This window comes from Macaca mulatta, chromosome 1, assembly GCF_049350105.2.
Source record: "Macaca mulatta isolate MMU2019108-1 chromosome 1, T2T-MMU8v2.0, whole genome shotgun sequence".
NCBI classification, from domain to species: Eukaryota; Metazoa; Chordata; class Mammalia; order Primates; family Cercopithecidae; genus Macaca; species Macaca mulatta.
In genome coordinates, this window is record NC_133406.1 from 57,680,107 (window position 1) to 57,697,787 (window position 17,681).

Here is a 17,681-nt window from a genome sequence, read left to right on the forward strand (position 1 = left end):
CCGTGAACCGAGATCGTGTCACTGCACTCCAGTCTGGGTGACAGAGTGAGACTCTGTCAAGAAAGAAAGAAAGAAAAGCGAAACAAGGAAACAAGGAAGGAAGGAAGGAAGGAAGGGAGGGAGGGAGGGAGGGAGGGAGGGAGGGAGGAAGGTCCTTTCTGGGTTTCCATCTAAAATCAAAGAAGAAATCATTGTTTTCAATAACAATATTTTAAAATCCACCGTATAACTTTTTTTTCTTTAAAAGAAAAATATCGATCTAAGAAAATAATACCTAACATGGTGTTAATGAAAAGTAGGATGGATTGTTTATGTGTACATAAGAACTTAAAGTTCAAAGGAAAAACAGCATGCATATCAGCAAGTTGACCTGGCTCCGCTGACAGCCAGGATTACCAGTTATTTCACTTGGTGTGTACCAGTGCCACTTGGAAACTACCCACCTTCCATGAGCAGGTCTACTCAACCAAATCTTACTTTCATGAGACTGTGAGGATATACAACTGGGGACATTTCTTATACTCAGAGGACCACAAGTCATGGCTGTGGCCACTTCTGATTCTGACTTCAGGGGTCACCCAGACCCCAAGCCACCCAAACCTGATAAAGGCAAGTTGATCTTGGGCAAGGTTCAGAGCCAGCAGCACAGCTGAAAGGTAGTGGAGAGCACTTTCAGATGCTATATTTCAACTGACATGAAGTGAAGCAAGAGGGGAAATAACTAACAATAATCTGAATAAAAAACAAAAGAAAAAAAAAAGGGCCAGATGTGGTGGCTTACACCTGTAATCCCAGCAGTTTGGGAGGCTGAGGCAGGTGAATCACCTGAGGTCAGGAGTTCGAGACCAGCCTGGCCAATGTGGCGAAACTCCGTCTCTACTAAAAATACAAAAATTAGCCGGGCATGGTGGCATGTACCTGTAATCCCAGCTACTAGCGAGACTGAGGCAGGAGGATCGCTTGAACCTGGTAGGCAGAGGTTGCAGTGAACCAAGATTGTGCCACTGTACTCCAGCCTGGGCAATGGAGTGAGACTCTGTCTCAAAAAAAAAAAGAAAAGAAAAAGGAAAAAAAATGACTGTCCTGGGTTTACAGGTAGCTCACACCTGTAATCCCAGCACTTTGGGAGGCTGAGGCAGGAGGATTGCTTGAGCCCAGGAGACCAATCTGGGCAATACAGCAATACACTGTCTCTACAAAAAATTTTAAAAATCAGCCAAGTGTAGTGATACACATCTGTAGTCCTAACTCAGGAGGCTAAGGCAGGAGGATTGCTTAAGTCCAGGAGTCTGAGGTTGGGTGAGCTATGACTATACGACTCCATTCCAGCCTGGGCTACAGAGTGAGATCCCATCTCTAAATAAATAAATAGACCATAAATTCTGTAAAGTGAATCTTTAGACAAAGACTACTAAATCCATCAAATGATATATGAAGTTTTGTTACAACAAATGTTTATATATTGAGTTAAAAATTATCTGTACACATACACACAACCTGCATTTACTTAGTTTAAAAGGAGTGTCAATATTAAAATTAGGGATTTTGGCCAATTTGGGTGCAGTGGCTCATGCCTGTAATTCCAGCACTTTGGGAGGCCGGGTAGATCATCTGAGGTCAGAAGTTTGAGACCAGACTGGCCAACCTGGTGAAAACCCGTCCCTACTAAAAATGCAAAAATTAGCCGGGCATGGTGGTTCGCCCCTGTTATCCCAGCTACTTGGGAGGCTGAGGCAGGAGAATTGCTTGAACCCGGGAGGCGGAGGCTGCAGTGAGCTGAGTTCATGCCACTGCACACCAGCCTGGGCGACAGAGTGAGACCCTGTCTCAAAAACAAAAATCATTTTTTGTTTTTTTGTTGTTGTTATTGTTTTTGAAGATGGAGTCTCACTCTGTCACCCAGGTTGGAGTGCAGTGGCACGATCTCAGATCGCCGCAACCTCTGCCTCCCAGGTTCAAGCAATTCTCCCGCCTCAGCCTCCCAAGTAGCTGGGATTACAGGGCTGCACCACCACGCCTGGCTAATTTTTGCATTTTTAGTAGAGATGGGGTTTCACCATGTTGGCCAGGCTGGTCTTGAACTCCTGACCTCAGGTGATCTGCCTGCCTTGGCTTCCCAAAGTGCTGGGATTACAGGTGTGAGTGACCATGCCCGGCCTAAGAATAATAACTTTATAATTATGAAAAATCTATTACATATTCATCAGTTTGCCAGCATTAATCTCAAAGCATAAGTTTTACTTTTTGGGGATAAAGAGATAGATTGTGTTTTAGCCATATGACCAATGTAGAAACAAGCTAAGGTTAACTCCTCATCTAATGAATAGGCCCGATAAAAAAGTTGGTTGACCACAACATGAATAAATAAATGACCATAAGCTTGGAAATGCTACCTCTAGTGTTTCAGAGTGTCGATCACATTTGTAGTCATCACTTAAAGAATTAATGTCTGCCAATGTTTTCATCTAAAATATATTTACAGAGGTCAGAAGAGCTATGTCCGTCCTCCTCTATGCAAAGAGGTGACGACATCAAGGGGTATGTCACAAGCCAAAGTTTAGTTAGACTAAGTTAGTTAGCTGGTTTGTAGTTTTATCCACTAAGTCTGATCTTCTGACCCCTCAGTTTTACAACTTTCCACTCTGTGCTGCACAGCACCTCTCCACTTCTGAGTTAATCATTTCTTTGCCATTATCTGGCAAGAATTCTTATCTCTTTTGCTGTCACTTTATAACAGGGTCCTCTTATCAACCTGCATAGAGTCATGTGATGAGTCAAAGCCTATCAAAAGTTTCCACTCTTCTGATTAGAAATCATCATGAAACTGGATACATGGTTTACAGCAGGTCACTAATGTTGGAAAAAGTACAGAGTCCAGGGAAAGACTTGCTTGTAACTTTATGAATTCTGGATTTTTTTTTCCCTTTGCTTTTTCTTAACTTTCACTAAGGGTTACCGTAGTCTGATGTGTCCTTCCCAAGGCCACGAAATTTGACAAGCTGCACTTTTCTTTTGCTCAATGATTTCTGCTTTAGGCCAAAGAACTGCCTATAATTTCACTAAGAATGTCTTCTAATTCGGATACTGGGGATTTACAAGAGTCTTTAAAGCACGGACTTACACCTATTGGTAAGTAGGAGTTGCTCTATTGATCATCTATTTATTCTGCTAGTACATACATATAATTTAATCTCATTGATGGATTTTGCATTTTAAGTCATGGCTTTTCCTATTATGTTTATTAAAAGCACATAATAAGCCCATGTATGTGTATCACACATTTATCTTTCTTGCAGTTCAAAAAAAGCAAATGAATATTTCAACATATGAATATTATTCATTATATCTAGTGTTTACTGGTGGCATTCTATTAGCCTAAACAGCGAGAAAATATAATTTATAATTTAACAATTTCAACTTTAATATTTGCTGATAATTTTAATCAGAAATAATAAGCTAAAATTTGAACAATTTGAAACAAGTTAATCATATTGACTGATCACTGATCAAACTTTAACAGATAGCTGTCAAGTATTTGTTACTTTTCAACCCACACAAAAGTATGGTGTCTCATTCTCTGCTTATACTGTAAAAACTTTTCATTTTATCTTCCTGGGGAATGAAAGCCATGCCCCCCCGCCAAAAAATAAAACCCAAAAAACTAGACCATCACTAATAAAGGATTTGAAGTTAAGAGCTACTGTTTTTTTTTTTTTTTTTTGCAACAATTAGTATATTTTGTTTTTACAAACAGAAATAAGTAAATAAAGCTACTTTTCATTTAAAAAATAGAGTTACAAACTTGTGAATTTTATAGCAAGACTACATTCAATTAATCCTAAAAGTAAAGGACTAAAGGGAAGTGATTCTCAGTGGTCTGTAATTGTCTGTTGGAAGTCATGCCCTTCTGCCTTTCCCCCGGTTTTTGAAGGACCTGTGTCTTTTCTGGTAGCATTTTCCTAGGCTTTCGGACTGGAACTTCCCTCCGAATTTGCAGGGGCCTGTCATGAGCTCTGAGTCTCAGCTCCATTGTAACAAGAAAGAAAAACCCAGGCTTGAGTTTTTCCTCTTTTTTCCTTCCGAGTCAGCTGACTCCACAGAATGCAGTGATTGCTTTTTTTTATGGGCCAACTACACCCTAAAGTATATCACTTGAGGAAATGTTTACCAAAAATGTTCTATACTTACGAAAAAGAAAACACGGGGAAGGCAAGCAGGGTGTAACACACAATCAATTGTTCTGCAGATAACACAGAAAATACAGGCACAAGAAAGATGAGAGAGAAGCACAAAACGATTTCGCATCTTTTTCGTCGGTCTGAACCGCCGCGGTGTGCAGGCGAGGAGTCCTTCCCGGCAGCTCCGCGCAGCTCCCGCTCCGTGGCGAGGGCCGCAGCTAGAGCGCGCTCGGGCGGGAGACGCGGACTGAGCGCGCACGGGGGACGCGCGCTCGGGGGCTCGCGCCCGCGCGGGCGGTCTTGGGCTCTTGCCGCGCGCAGCCCCAGCTGGTCGCTGCCAAAATAGAGTTGAGCTGGGTCGGGAGACCACACACGCCGATCCCCCGCTGTCTCCCCCAGACCCCAAGGGTGAATTAAAGAGGGTAAGGTAGGGGAAGGAGACGCTGTTGCACTTCTCTCTGCAACCCGGGAAGAACTGTATTTCCACCGACCGCACCCGCAACTCACATAGCAAGGAACCGAGGCGGGTACACGCTGAGCGTAAACAGAGAACACCTGCAGCTTTGGAATCCGTCCCACCGCAGAGGGCTGGGAACCGGAGGACTGTCGGTCCAGCCCATGAGAGGCTGCTGGGGACTAAGCCTCAAGAAAAGTACCGAAGAAGGCTCTCCCCTGGCCTCAGCGAGCCTACCCCAACATCCTAAACCTGTGCAGGCACTTCCGGGCGCCGGATTCCGGGATAACAAAATTCCAGTTTCCGGTAAAAGAGACCTCTTTCAGGATCTTATTCGCAGCCACCCGCCCCTTCCCAACTCAAGCACACCCCCTCCGCCTCCTGGTATTGCAGCCCCGCAGGTGGTTGTGAGGTGTCCGCATCTGCAACATCTTAGTGACCCCGAGGCGACTTTGGCACCGAGAGATCGTCTGTTTAACCTCGTAGCCTCCAGGAGGGTGCTGACCGTCGTTCCCAGGGTGAATGGCTGGACAGAGCCATCCAAAGGGCTGAGGCAGAGGAAGAGAGGGCGGTGAGGAGCCATCAGACTGAACTGTTGCATTGAAGGGCCTGACCCGATTCCTGAAGGAGAGATGCTCTTTGAATGGGTCTTTCTGATTTGCCCAGGGCAGCCCCACTGGGAAGAACCCACGGGTGCAGCTGTAGAGAGTGACTGAGGGTCTCGAGAGTAGCTTTCAGATGGCAAATTGCAAGTTGGGTTGTGTTGAGTCGTTCACAAAACTGAGCCCGGTGTATGTAGACATCAGTCAGGGTTTACAATTCTACATTTAATTCAGTTGTGTTGTACTAGGAAATGGGCCTCGTTTTATTTAAAAAGCGACTCCATGGTTTTTAACTAGGGACTACATCTTGTATGCACACTGATGGTTACATGAAAGTTTTGTGTAGATGTCTGTGCTTGTATAGAAAAGCAGAATTGAGATAAAGTTGTTCCTTCTGCCTACCTGCAAGATAATCATTCAATGTAGTGTAAGAGCAGCACGCTCAGGTTATAACTAGATTGCTCCCTTAAAGTTAACTAACTCTGGGACGCTGGTCAAACTCTTGGTTTCTCGTCTCTGTTTTCTTCTTTCTCCCAGATAGGATGATTCTATTGAATAATATGCAGTACTAACTTTAGAGGCTTTTTATATTTACCTATATTAAGAAAAGAGCCTTATCTGTGTGGTAGGAAATATGTTATACATGAAACAAGTATTTATTGACAACTCCCACAATGTGCCCAATATTGTGCTTTGATTCATATTAAATTTCCATAATTCTTCAAATTAACTGCATTTGCAGAATATTTTATGCATTCATTATAATATTGCATATTATCCACAGAAGGTTATGTCTGCATACTTAGGGGTACATGATACACAGTGCAAACACTGTATTGAGTCTGTAATATGAGGCTTGCTATCTGGTCCCCTGAACACTCTGAGTCTGATTTTATTTCAGTGATAACCTCCACCAAGCTCTGCGCTCATAAGGATCTCTGAAAGTAGACGTCATCAGTGGAAAGTGTGATAGCCGTTATGTCACCCTAACCTCCAGCCAGCTTTATTTAGAATGCTAACCACCCAAGCCCATGTTCTGATTCTCGCAGCTCAGGCTTAGGCTGCCAGTTTCTTCTGGGAAGCTAAACTCCGGAGCCTCCCTTCTTTCCATGCCCCCGCCCATCTCCAAAACAGCGCTTCTCAGATTCCTCTTTTCTGGCCTGGATCCACAGGTTGTGACCAGAGTTAAAAGAGTTCTTAGGCCAGGCACAGTGTCTCAAACTGGTAATCCCAACACTTTGGGAGACTGAGGCTGGAGTATCACTTGAGCCCAGGAGATCGAGACCAGCCTAGGCAACATAGAACCAGTCTCTACAAAAAAAAAAAAAATTAGCTGTGTGTGGTTGTGGTGGCATGTGTCTGTAGTCCCAGTGACTAGGGCTTGGGTGTGGAGGTTGGAAGATCACTTGAGCCAGGGAGGTCGAGGATGCTGTGATTATGCCTTGAACTCCAGCCTGGGTAACAAAGTGAGACCCTATCTCAAAAAAAAAAAGGGAATTTTTTTTTTTTTTTTTTTTTTTTTTTTTGAGGCATAGTTTCACTCTTGTTGCCCAAGCTGGAGTGCAATGGCATGATCTTGGCTCACTGCAACCTCAGCCTCCTGGGATTCAAGCAATTCTCCTGCTTCAGCCTCCCGAGCAGCTGGGATTACAGGTGCATGCCACCACGCCTGGCTAATTTTTTGTATTTTTAGAAGAAATGGGGTTTCACCATGTTATCCAGGCCGGTCTCGAACTCCTGACCTCAAGTGATCCACCCGCCTCGGCCTCTCAAAGTGCTGGGATTACAGGCGTGAGCCACTGCACCCGGCATCTTTAACACCTCTTCTAATAAACCAAGAGAGATTTATAGAGGAACGGAGAACAGAGGCTTGTTAATGCTTCTCTCCTTTACTTGACCCCTCCACCAGACACAATGTCTAGGATTATCTTGGATTCAGCCTTGAACATGAGCTGAGCTAGAGAAGGGCATGTTGTCAGACTTCCACCTACAGGCCAACCCAATCCCCACCCCCAGGGATGCACTAGGCAGGCAAGACAACTTCACTCTACAGGTCTAGAGTCTACCTTAGGATAAAGCTAGTTCTTTGAGTTGCACTTCTTCACGCTTCACCTTATTGGAAGACACTTCTCAGATAAATCCAGTTAGCTTCAAGGAACTTCAGGAGTTTGGAGGGCATTGTGCTCTGGGGAGGCCCTGGGGAAGAGTTGAAATATGACCGATATGATCTGGAGAGGTCAAGCTTGAGAAAACCATGTGAACTAAAACTGACCAGGCCAGTTGATAAAGGTTGCCTCTTCTTTAGTCTTTTGGGAAGCTGTTATGTATGTTTTTGTGTGGTTGCTAAGTAAGAAAAGATATTTGGAGTTTAACTTTTAAACACCAAATAACCTGAATGCAGATGACCATGAGCACTTACATGAGCAGTTTTATCTGGTGATAAATGTAATTGTCTCCAAGGACTTTGTCAAGTCCTGCAAGACAATCAAGTTAACAAGCACATCCCACTGGAAGGTGGTCCTAGAATGGTTAGTGATTCCCTTTTTAGTTTTCTTACAGAATGATGAGTTTGAGTGAAGCTAAGGGGAAAGCAGGACAAAGGGGAACTGAGATGTGTGTGTGTGTGTGTGTGTGTGTGTGTGTATCTCCAGCATAGTATATTTCTTTCCTGGCACTATCTCATTTAACTATAAAGCTTACTTTGTTAACCCAATTTTACTGATTTAAAGAATGGAATCAGAGGTCAAGTAATTTACTCAGCTTGTCAAGAGAATGAACTGTAAACAGAGCCCAAGAAATATTCTGAAATACATACTCTTTCTCCAAGGTAGTAACTACTTGTTCTTGTTGATATAAAGGAATTATGATTTAATACAATGTTGGTCTATGTAAACTTTCCTCCAAGAGACATTTCGAGCTTAAGAAACACATTTATAAGTGGCTTTTTAATCTTCCTTTCCATTCTACAGTAGAAATCAGATTTGGATCCTTCTAGAATTCAGAAGGGTGGCATAGGGAGTAGTGTATGGAGAGCAGAGTGGAAATCGCATCTGGGAGGACTGAGATTTGAGTGGGGTGGGATGAAGGCACTTCTGGTCCCCTACTCTGGAGTTTCCTGGAAAGGATCTCTGGAGTTTGGATGAAGTTTAGCTTGTGAATTTGTGGTGTATGGTAGCAACTCGCAGGGCTGCCAACAGACGGTGAGAAGGACCTGAGAGGAAATTCAGAGCATGTACTTGTTATAGAGTCAGTGGATATGAGGAGGGCAGGGAAATCACTCAAATTGAGTGACTGAATTAGATAGCATAAACAAACATACTGTTGTCCCATGAAAGAAGGGGATAGGGAAAGACAATTTAGGTGTCAATTTTTTTTAAAAAAAAGCACTTTTGACAAACCTAGCTGTGCCTCCTGCAGCGAGATAGGCTAGTCCCACACCCATGGTAGCATTTTTCACGGTAAGTGCTGGATTCCTTGCTCAGGGTTTGGATGCCTGCAGCCTCTGCTTCCTGGCCCCCTGCAAGCTTCACCTGCTCCAGCGGCCTCTACAGGAATGGAAAGAAAATTGGTCGGAATCCACTGCTTGGTCCTGGAATCAACTTCCCAGTTTCCAGACAAGAAACTCCGGAGAAAACAAGTGAATCTCTCTCAAGCCTTGGCACACACTGTACGCCATCTCTTAATCGCAAAAGTTGTCTCCATGTTGGAAGAGCCCACCCCCTTCTAATTGTGCAACCTCTGTAACTGCCCAGACCGTAACACTTTCCCTAGTTCCACGCTCCATGCTTGAGTGTGACGGTACCACTGTTAAGTCTTGCCTTTCCAAGCTCCCATTTTCTTTGTTAACCAAGTGAGATCCAAATTGCTGGACCCCGCACCCTGCGGTCCCTGCACTCTTTGACGTTAAGAATCAGAAGCTCGTAGCTCAGGCAGGGGCTTTTCTGAAGGAAGAGGTTTGGTTGGATTCATCCCCTCGCTGCAAAAGCCAAGGAATTCTGAAGCAATGCAGGACGTTACCCCTTCCATCAAGAAGTTTCCAGTATCGCCGGATACATTTAAATGGCAGCCTAGAATAATCTCGTGCTAAGGATTTTGTTCCTGACCCAGGTTGAGGCGGAGGAGAGGGTGTAAAGGAGGCAACTTCACGTGTTCAGCTAGTTTCACAAGGTGCTTTGTGGCCTGCTAGCGCCGGGATCGTCGTTCTGTTGGCCCCCAGGCTGGACAGGATTGGTTCCAATGGATGGAGTCTCAATAGTTTTGAACTGGAGCTGGCTCAAATTTCCATTTCAATTACAGAGAGGAAGAGATAGATTAGACTGGACCACCTACCCAAGATTATTTCCCCTGCCCCGCTCTTTTCTCAAGACCAGATCTCCCTGTTACACTCTTCTGAGGGAATCGACTATACCCTGGTGGGGCGCGCCAGGACCCTTGGTTTGGGACAACATGCTGCAAAGAAAATAAGTGAAAAGGTTCTTCAGTGAACTCTTTTCATACAAAGAGCCGTAGATTCCGATATCCAGGCCAAACTCTCCAAAAACCCCTCCTTTCCTTTGGGGCAAGGGTGGGAGGTTGCCTGGGGGGTGGGTGGGGTAGGTTGGATTACCCAGATAATTGCTTTGGCTTTCGTTTTCCTCTGCGATAAAAACCGCGCCACGCCAGATCAAGATATTCTCATAGTGATTGTGAATCAATCGCCATCCTCCTGCTCTAGGGGCTGATGTTGACGTCTTAAGTAGTTATTTACACGTGCAGCAGAAAGGCTTTTTTTTTTTTAAACGAGGCACGACTACTCACCTATTCACGTTTGCTTTTTTAAAGCTTCGGTCAACACGACGCTCCCTGGTAATTACTTTGGCTGTACTGAAATTTAACCCGTCCCTTTTTAATACAAAGCGCTCGGGATGCGGGCGGGTGGAGCCTACGGGCGTGGGCGGGTAGCCCAGCCCTCTGAGCCCAGGAATGAAACCGGAGTTCTGGCTAAACTTTTCAGAGAAAGGCAAAAGCGACTTCTGATGGGCTTTTCGGCTGGGAGCGGCGGAAAAATTAGGCAGACCCGGAGTTTCCGTAGGCTGATAAACTTGCTCCTCTTCCCCCTTGGGCTATCCCGGCCTGGTAACGGAGACCTGAAAAGAACCTAGACTTATTCTGGGGTCTAAAAAGTAGATAGGTGGGACGAAAAAAGTAGTTGTCCTGGTTTCTTAAAAAGCACCAAAAAGTGGGAATGGAAGAGTAGACGGGAGAAATTGTTTCCAAGGAGGAAGGTTTTGCAAGTTTTGTACGAGTTTGGGTGGGTCATCTACCCAGGCGCGCGGGAAAGGTGTGTCTGCCACACCTTTTGCGAGCCCAGGAAACCTGAACCGCTCCTGAAGATCCTGATTATTTTTTTTCCTTTGTAGCCCGCACGGGTCAAGCGCGCGGGGGCCGACCAACACTTGCCAGGTCAGGTCGAGCTGATTGCTCCCAGCTCGCGCTCCGAAATGCGGTGCTGAACCAAGGGAAGGAGGAGGTGGGGAGGAGGGCAGGCAGTTGCATCCTCGCGAGTGGGGAGTGCGAGACATCCTCAGCTCCAGCCAGCTGGGTGAATGGGGCGCGCACGGCCCCGTAACGCCGAGCGTGGATAAAATATGCTAGGACTGCGCTTCTCGGGCTCATCAAGGTTGCGGGAGCCTCCCCGAGCCATCATCCTTCGTAATTGCAACCGTCAATCAACACTTCAAGACAAAGTCAGAATCCGGAAGGGCGAGCCCTGGAGACCAGTCTTGTCGGAAAGAAGGAGGTAGAGGGGAGGTGGGGGGAAAGGAGAGAAGTTTGCCAGAAGTTGACAGAGGGAGTGCAAAGAAATTGAGAACGCACAAGGTAGTTGAGCAGAGCTGTCCCCCGGTCCCACCACCGACTCCCAGACCTCCCGGGTTCTAGTCTCTGGTCTCCGCCACCAGTTACAATTCCCGCAGCGGCAAGTACGGGGTGGGTTCCTAAATGTGCTTCCACTAACAGGTAGAGTGGCAGTTGCTAAGATGTCCCTGACGGAGGATGAGATGCGTCTGTCCGCCCGCGATAGGTGCATTTATGGGTAGGTCCAGACCACTGCTGGCGCCGGCGTTTAGACCACACAGACCCCGTTCCACCTACTTACATCTCAACTGCTTTCCCTTCCCGCAGCCACTTGGCTGTCTTCACACTGCGGCCTCGGGAACCCAGAACCATTCCCAAGTATCCCATCTTAGACTCCGCGAACTCGGGTTCCTCCTCCCACAACTTCCTTTCGGAGAGGGCTTTCTGGGGGACGCCCAGGCCCATCCAAGGTCACTGAGCTAGCGGGTCCCCGGCTTCAATAGGGGTCCCTCACCCAGCAGAATTGAAGGGTCAAAGGACCAGAGTGAGTGCTCGGAAGGAGGAGGGAGTTCTGAGGGCTAAGAAAGGGTGCACTTGGAGGGCAGTAATGAGCTTGACGCTGGAAGTCTGGTGCTGCCTCCCCTTCCTCTGCATCTGCCTCCAGGGTGGAGACCCCGCTGCTTCCTTAAATCCCTGGCGGAGGTACCTGAGGAAGGTTTGTGTGCCCTCAGGTCTCTGGCAAGAATCAATTCCTGTGGAACATTCCTTGCCTCGTCCACTGCTGGAGGGGATCTTGACATCCTTCCAGGGGATCTGAAATAGGGTTGCCCCCAGGGAGCTTTTCCCGTCGTCGGGGTGGAGGCCTGGAGCGCCGAGGGCTTAGGCTTCTGAGCTAGGAGTTCACTTGGTTCTTAGGAAAGGCCGTTTTCTCTCGCTTGAGACTTTCTGCTCTTTCATTCCCCCTCCAGTTCGCTGCTACGCTTAGGTGTCGGCCTGGACTAGACTTTCAAAGCAAAGGAAAGGGCTTCCCTCCGTGATATAAGTTCCTCCGTGAATTTTTTTAAAGCATGGATTTTTAAAACCCCGTCCCCAGCCACTATTCCCTCCCGCACCCCTCCCATTTTGTGAGGATTTTTCTTTCCTGGAAAGTCTACCTGTGGAGAGATAAATGAGTGCCAGCTGGCCTTTTGCCACCACCACTCTCCATCTTTCGGGGATGTGGTGGGAGGGTACACTGGCATGGACCGAGAAGTCGCTAGTGTGGCCTAAGCAAGTCCCTTCTGGCCCTGGCAGCTGGCGTTATGAGCATGGTCACAAAGCTTGCCTCACTAGATCAGCCTCAGCCTCAGTCTCAGCCTCAAGTCAAGGCAGGGTTTCTTGATACACTACAATTTCAAGGTCCTGTCAGACCCTTTTTCAACTTCTTTCAATTCTCCTAACTTCCCCCTGCTTCACCAAGCAGAGGTGAAATCACCATCACACACAGGGTTGGAGGCTTCCTCTAGGACCAAGGGTCTAGAGTCCTGCATGCTTGCCAGGCTAGGATCTGGGAAAGGTGCTGTATCATAAGTGCCCCCATAAATTCTTCGAACTGCTGTAGGAGGAAGTTCTTCTTAATTAAGGCTTTGAAATAAACTGATTTTCAGAGTTCACAAGCAAAGCAGGGCAACCACTGCAATAAGCCCTGAAACTAACTCCCTTTCTTTATTTTCTTAGTTCTCAGTGATATTTAAAACAACCAGGAATACTGAAATGTGGTGACAGTGATACTTGATACTATCATGAAAATTGGAGCTTTTGGCAACTTCAGCCCACTTCTCCATACAAACTAATGGACAGGCCTTCATAAGTTTAAACGTTTCCATGAAACCTGAAGTTGCTACTAAAGCTGAAGCCTAAATAACTTTGATCCTGAATATATACTGAAGAGCAAAATGACAAATCAGTTAAGAGAGTCAGTAGTACCTGAATTGCCAGGTGTGAGTGGGTGATAAACAACCCATTTTATATAAATTATGCACTGCAAAGATTGAAATAATTTCCAATTCACCAAATACCGGACTGAGCAGTTTCAATGTGTAATCTCTATACCATTCAAATAGAATAAACTTAGATCTTTTGAGATTCAAATTCACCCCCTTGTGGGTGGACTCTGATAATTACTTCGTTGCACAGCAGACCCTGAATATGAGGCATTTCGCATGCAGTCAGGAGGCTGGAAAGAATGTTTTTCATCTTGTTGGGAGGAGATCTGAAAACTTTGAAAATGCGGCTGGGCTGGTGGTCGAAGAGCTTGCATAACAGATGGTTCTTCAAAACATTTTTTAAATGCTGGGCCTCGGCCTCAAGTGGATGGTCCCATCAGACAACAGAATGAAAAAGTACAGCCTGGACTGATCCTTGTATTCTGTGTGGAAACACAGGTCACTAAAACTGGAAAGTCTGTCGCTTAGATGATCTTGGGCTCCAGTCCAGGGTCTTTTAAAAGTAAGCGAAGGGACTAGGGCGCAGGCTGGGGAAATAGGAGTGGCTGCCCCTTCCTCTAATTCTAATGAGTGAGCTCTTGGCTTGTGGCCCGCCTCTCATTGAGCCAGGACCCTCGGCCCCTTCAGGGCGCCGGGGCCCACGTGTCGCCTCTCCAGGGTCTCAGTGCCCTGGGGAGTTGAAGCTGGAGGACCCTTGACCGCGGACCAACTCTGCACGTAAGAACGGTCAGCTGAATTTTCTCCTTTCAGTGATTTAAATGGGCGTTTAACTCCCCTTCATCTCCTCATCCGACACACTAGCTAGGGCACACGCCCACACGCGCCCCCATCCCTTCTTGCTTCCCCTCAGCTGGAGGAAATTGCCGCTCTGGCTGCTTCTCCTCCTCCGCCACGCTCAGACAGAGGTCGCTTCTGACTAGCTGTAAGACCCGGCTGCATTTACATCCCCCCCGCCCCGGGCCAGGGTGGGGTGGGAGGGGGCGAGGCGGGGTGAAGAGGTTGGGGCAGGCCGGGGGACTGGAGCCTGAGCCTCATCCTTATTGGCTGGCGGCTAGGGTCCGACCTGAGTCCGGAACCCGCGTCCCCATTCACTGTCTTCACCCCTCAATCCAGCCTTTCCCCTACCCCTGGCCCCACTTACCTCCTTCTCCCCCTCGTCTTCCCCCCGTCCTTCCCAGCACCGTCACCCTCGGGGCTGGGAAGGGCCGTTCTCGGACCCGCGCGGGGAGTGGACCAGGCAGGAGAGGGAGGTTGGAACTTCACAACTCCACACTTGGCGATAGTGAGCGAGAGGGAGGCAGAGAGTGATAGGGGGAAGGGGCGGAGAGGAGGGGAGAGAGAAGGGAGGCGAGAGAAAGAGGAGAGAGACCCCTGCCGATCCAGAGCCAGCGGGCGGTGGAGGGAGGGGAAGGAGTCGCCCGAGCCGTCCGGGAGCAGTGGCAGCGGCACAGCCGAGGCGGCAATAGCAGCCCCGCGGTCGCCTTCGCTGCCCGCCGGGAGCTCGGCGGTTCACCGCTCCGCGCCCCGGGCAGCTGCGTCCTCGCCACCGCCGCCGCCTGCGCCCTTGCGGAGCCGAGCCAGAGTGCCGGGAAGCTGTCTTCCTCGCCTCCTTTCTTAACCCCGACCTCCTCCTCGCAGCTCGGGGGCGGCTCCGGAGCTGTGAGACCGGACAGGGCTCAGAGGTCCTGCCCGGCAGCCCCGAGGAGGCGGAGGCACGCTCTGGCGAGGCGAGAGTGTTGGGTGAGCGGGCACCCCGGTCGCGCCTTCCTTCTTTTCGCCGGAGTTGAATCCGTGCTGCCCGTGTCCAGGTGCTGGGCTTCCGGACCGACACGGATCCCCCGTCCCCGCCCGTGGTCGCCTTGTCATGCTGCCCAAAGTGGAGACGGAAGCCCTGGGACTGGCTCGATCGCATGGGGAACAGGGCCAGATGCCGGAAAACATGCAAGGTAAGGAGGCGCCGCGCGGCGCTCCGGCTCCCGCGGCTTCCCCACCCCCGGGCTCGCCCTGCAGGCTTCAGCCTCCCGCCCCGCGCGGGCGCGGGAGTAGCCCCGCTGGGCGCTCGCAGGCGCGGGAGTCAAGCCCCCTCCCCAGGTGCAGGCATAAAAGTTTATGGCTCTTGAACAATGTGGGGCAGAGGTTTGTCCAAGCAACGTCTAATTGGCCGCTTCTAATTAAGGAAAGAGAGGCTTCCAGCTCTATGGCAACCCAAGCAGGGCAGCTTCAGGCTAAAGGTACTTTAGAATAGTAATATCATTCTAAGAAATGGAACGGCTCACTGGACGCCCGAACAGGTTCTCCGTCATTGGAATTGGTTTGTGTGGTACTTCAACCAGTACTCTTGTGTGGAGGGAGGCGACCCAGTCTAGGAGAGTCAACTACAGAAAGAGGTGACCCCCGAAAGGATTGTCTTATCGGTATTAGAATGCATGTGACCACCCCAAAAGCCCAGGAGGCACCCGTAGCCAGCTCGGATTTGGACAATTCAAAACTGCTGGCAGAAATGAAGGGAACAAGTTACCCCAACCCCATCCCCTGTACGCGTAGTGCTGAGTGAGTTGGGGGGGGGTGGGCAGTGGTTCGTTTATTGCCCCTTTTTAAAATCTGAAATCTGAAAATATGGAAGTCCCATTCGTTTTCCCAGCTCTTGATTGCCAACAAAAAACAAATCCCGCTGGCTATATTTTCTCCGCATTCCAAAATAGCAACTCTAGATCTGGCTTGTATTAAGCCCTTCAGAAGTTTATCTCATTTGCTCTGGGCCGGGGAGGGAACAATGCTAGGAAAAGTCACCGGTGCTCTTCCATCCTCGCCCCTTCCAGGGTGCAGGATGTGCGGGCCGGCGGGCCTGTGATCCCGGAACGCTTCCTGCCATCCCCTTGCGCGAACTTGAAAGGGCTGGGAGGTGTTGAGAGCAGAGTTCAGGGCTGTGCACTCTGCGGTGCTGAGTGGGTGGCGCGCCCGGGCGCTCAGGCCCGGGGACCTGTCGTCGCCCTACCGCGGAGGGGAAAATACGTAGCTGGAGGGCGTGCGCCGTGCGGGTGTGATCCGTTACCCCATCGGTCATCCTGGGGTCTCTCCAGGCCTCTAGGTAGGGCTGTGAGAGTCCCCGGGAGCTGAGGCCCCAGAGGCTGACCTGTGGGTCTGGCTGCTATGGGAACCCGGCTGGTCCAAAGCAGGCTTTCTTCTGGGCACCTGGAATTCCAGCTTAGTGTGAGGCATCCGGGAAGTGGCGCGGGGAGGCTGAGCTGGGGGCCTCAGCCGGCAGCTCTGGAGAGCGCCTACCCTTGGGGTCGCTGGGTGAGGCCGGCACGGTTCTTGGCTCCAAAAGGGAAGTTTCTGCTTCTTGTTCTGGCGGGAGAAACCAGAGGCTTATTTTGAGAGCGGAGAGAGAAATATTATTGGTAACGTTTTCTTTGGAAAGTTCGAGAGGGGTCTTCTGTACACACTACCTACTGCCCCCAAACCAGAGAAGTAGTTTTTCTTTGGTGCCTGGGCTCAGAAGTCGCCACTCCCTCAGCCTATGGTTCGAAATCAGCATGGGACGCGCGGGGCAAGGCTTCGTCGGAGACTAGAGGCCTGCCTGTTGGGAGGAGCCCGTGGGGATGGGGACCCCATTCTCTTGCTTGCTCTGTTTCCCACCTGGGACGCCTCCGTAGTCCGACTCGTGGGGGAGCCCAGAAAGACGATTCACAACTTAGCCCCGGGACAGCGCAGCGCGCCCAACTTTGAGGGAACTTTGTGCTCCTCTCTGAGGCCCCAGCTTTCCAAGGCACCGCCGTCCGTTCTTTCTCTAGACCGAAACTGGGGAAGAGTGTGGGCGCTTCTTTGCCCCGATAGGTTCGCTTCCCCAAACGCCTACGTCGGCTGCACCAGGGCACCTGGGAAATTCTGAAAGGTGCCCAGGCCTCACACAGCAGCGTCTCCCTACTCGGCCTCTGTCTTTGGGTTTTTTCAAGAGGGTTTCTACCTCATCCCTCGGTCTTTTTTCGATGTCGGGTCCCCGAGGTAGGCACGGAGTCCCTCTGAAAGCAGTTACCTATCTGTGCCCCTTTGGTGTAAAGTTAGAGTTTACTTTGTTGGGGGAAGGGGAGGTAGAAAAGATCACACTTGGGAAAGTGCGCTGTTCGCCTTATTCCTAAAACATGCCTCAAGACTGTCATCGCGATTGTTAGGAGAGCGATCAATGTCTAGGGGCTATAAAGGAATTTCTGAACCCTCGGCCCTTCCCAAACCCCCAGGTTCCTAAAACCCTAGGCGGGGGTCTCTTGGAGCTGGGATTCAGGCTGGTACTGCTGGGAGGACCGCGCCTAGCATCCCTTTATTAATATTTCACGAAAGCAGGGTCCTGCCTCCTCTGGAGCCTCTTTTCTCGAAATTTTCCCAAACTCTGGTTAACTCACTCCCCTGTAAGCGCCACCCTAGGGCTCTGTGTCCCAGGAAGAGACGCGTCAACTCCGCGGGTCTGCGCGCAGTCCTGAGCCGCAGCGCTGCAAGTGACCCCCTCGACGGCCCTTTCCGACCGAAGCGCTCTGGAACCAAAGAGAAAAAAAAAACTTTATTTTCAGAAGAACAAGTCATCACTGCGGCGATACTGTGGCCGAGGACTTTGGCGATGGGGTGGGGGCTA

General features: G+C 49.2%; 1 protein-coding gene across 11 annotated transcripts in view; it reads left to right on the plus strand.

Annotated features, from left to right (window-relative positions):
* Positions 1-2,725: 2,725 nt before the first annotated feature.
* The window catches only part of NR5A2 (nuclear receptor subfamily 5 group A member 2), a 148,151-nt gene continuing 133,195 nt past the window's right edge, over positions 2,726-17,681 (plus strand). For 2 of the 11 annotated variants that reach the window (XR_013417335.1, XM_001110202.4), the window contains exon 1: positions 2,726-3,129. Coding sequence is in view for 4 of the 11 variants with exons in the window: in XM_001110202.4 (XP_001110202.1) it covers positions 3,066-3,129 (64 nt within the window). In the remaining 7 variants the exon portion in view is untranslated. Of the gene's footprint in view, positions 3,130-10,225; positions 11,014-14,119; positions 14,305-14,862; positions 15,001-15,951; positions 16,143-17,681 lie in introns of those variants that run through there. The other 9 variants (XR_013417357.1, XM_078002382.1, XM_001110281.4 and 6 more) reach the window with 8 other exon arrangements.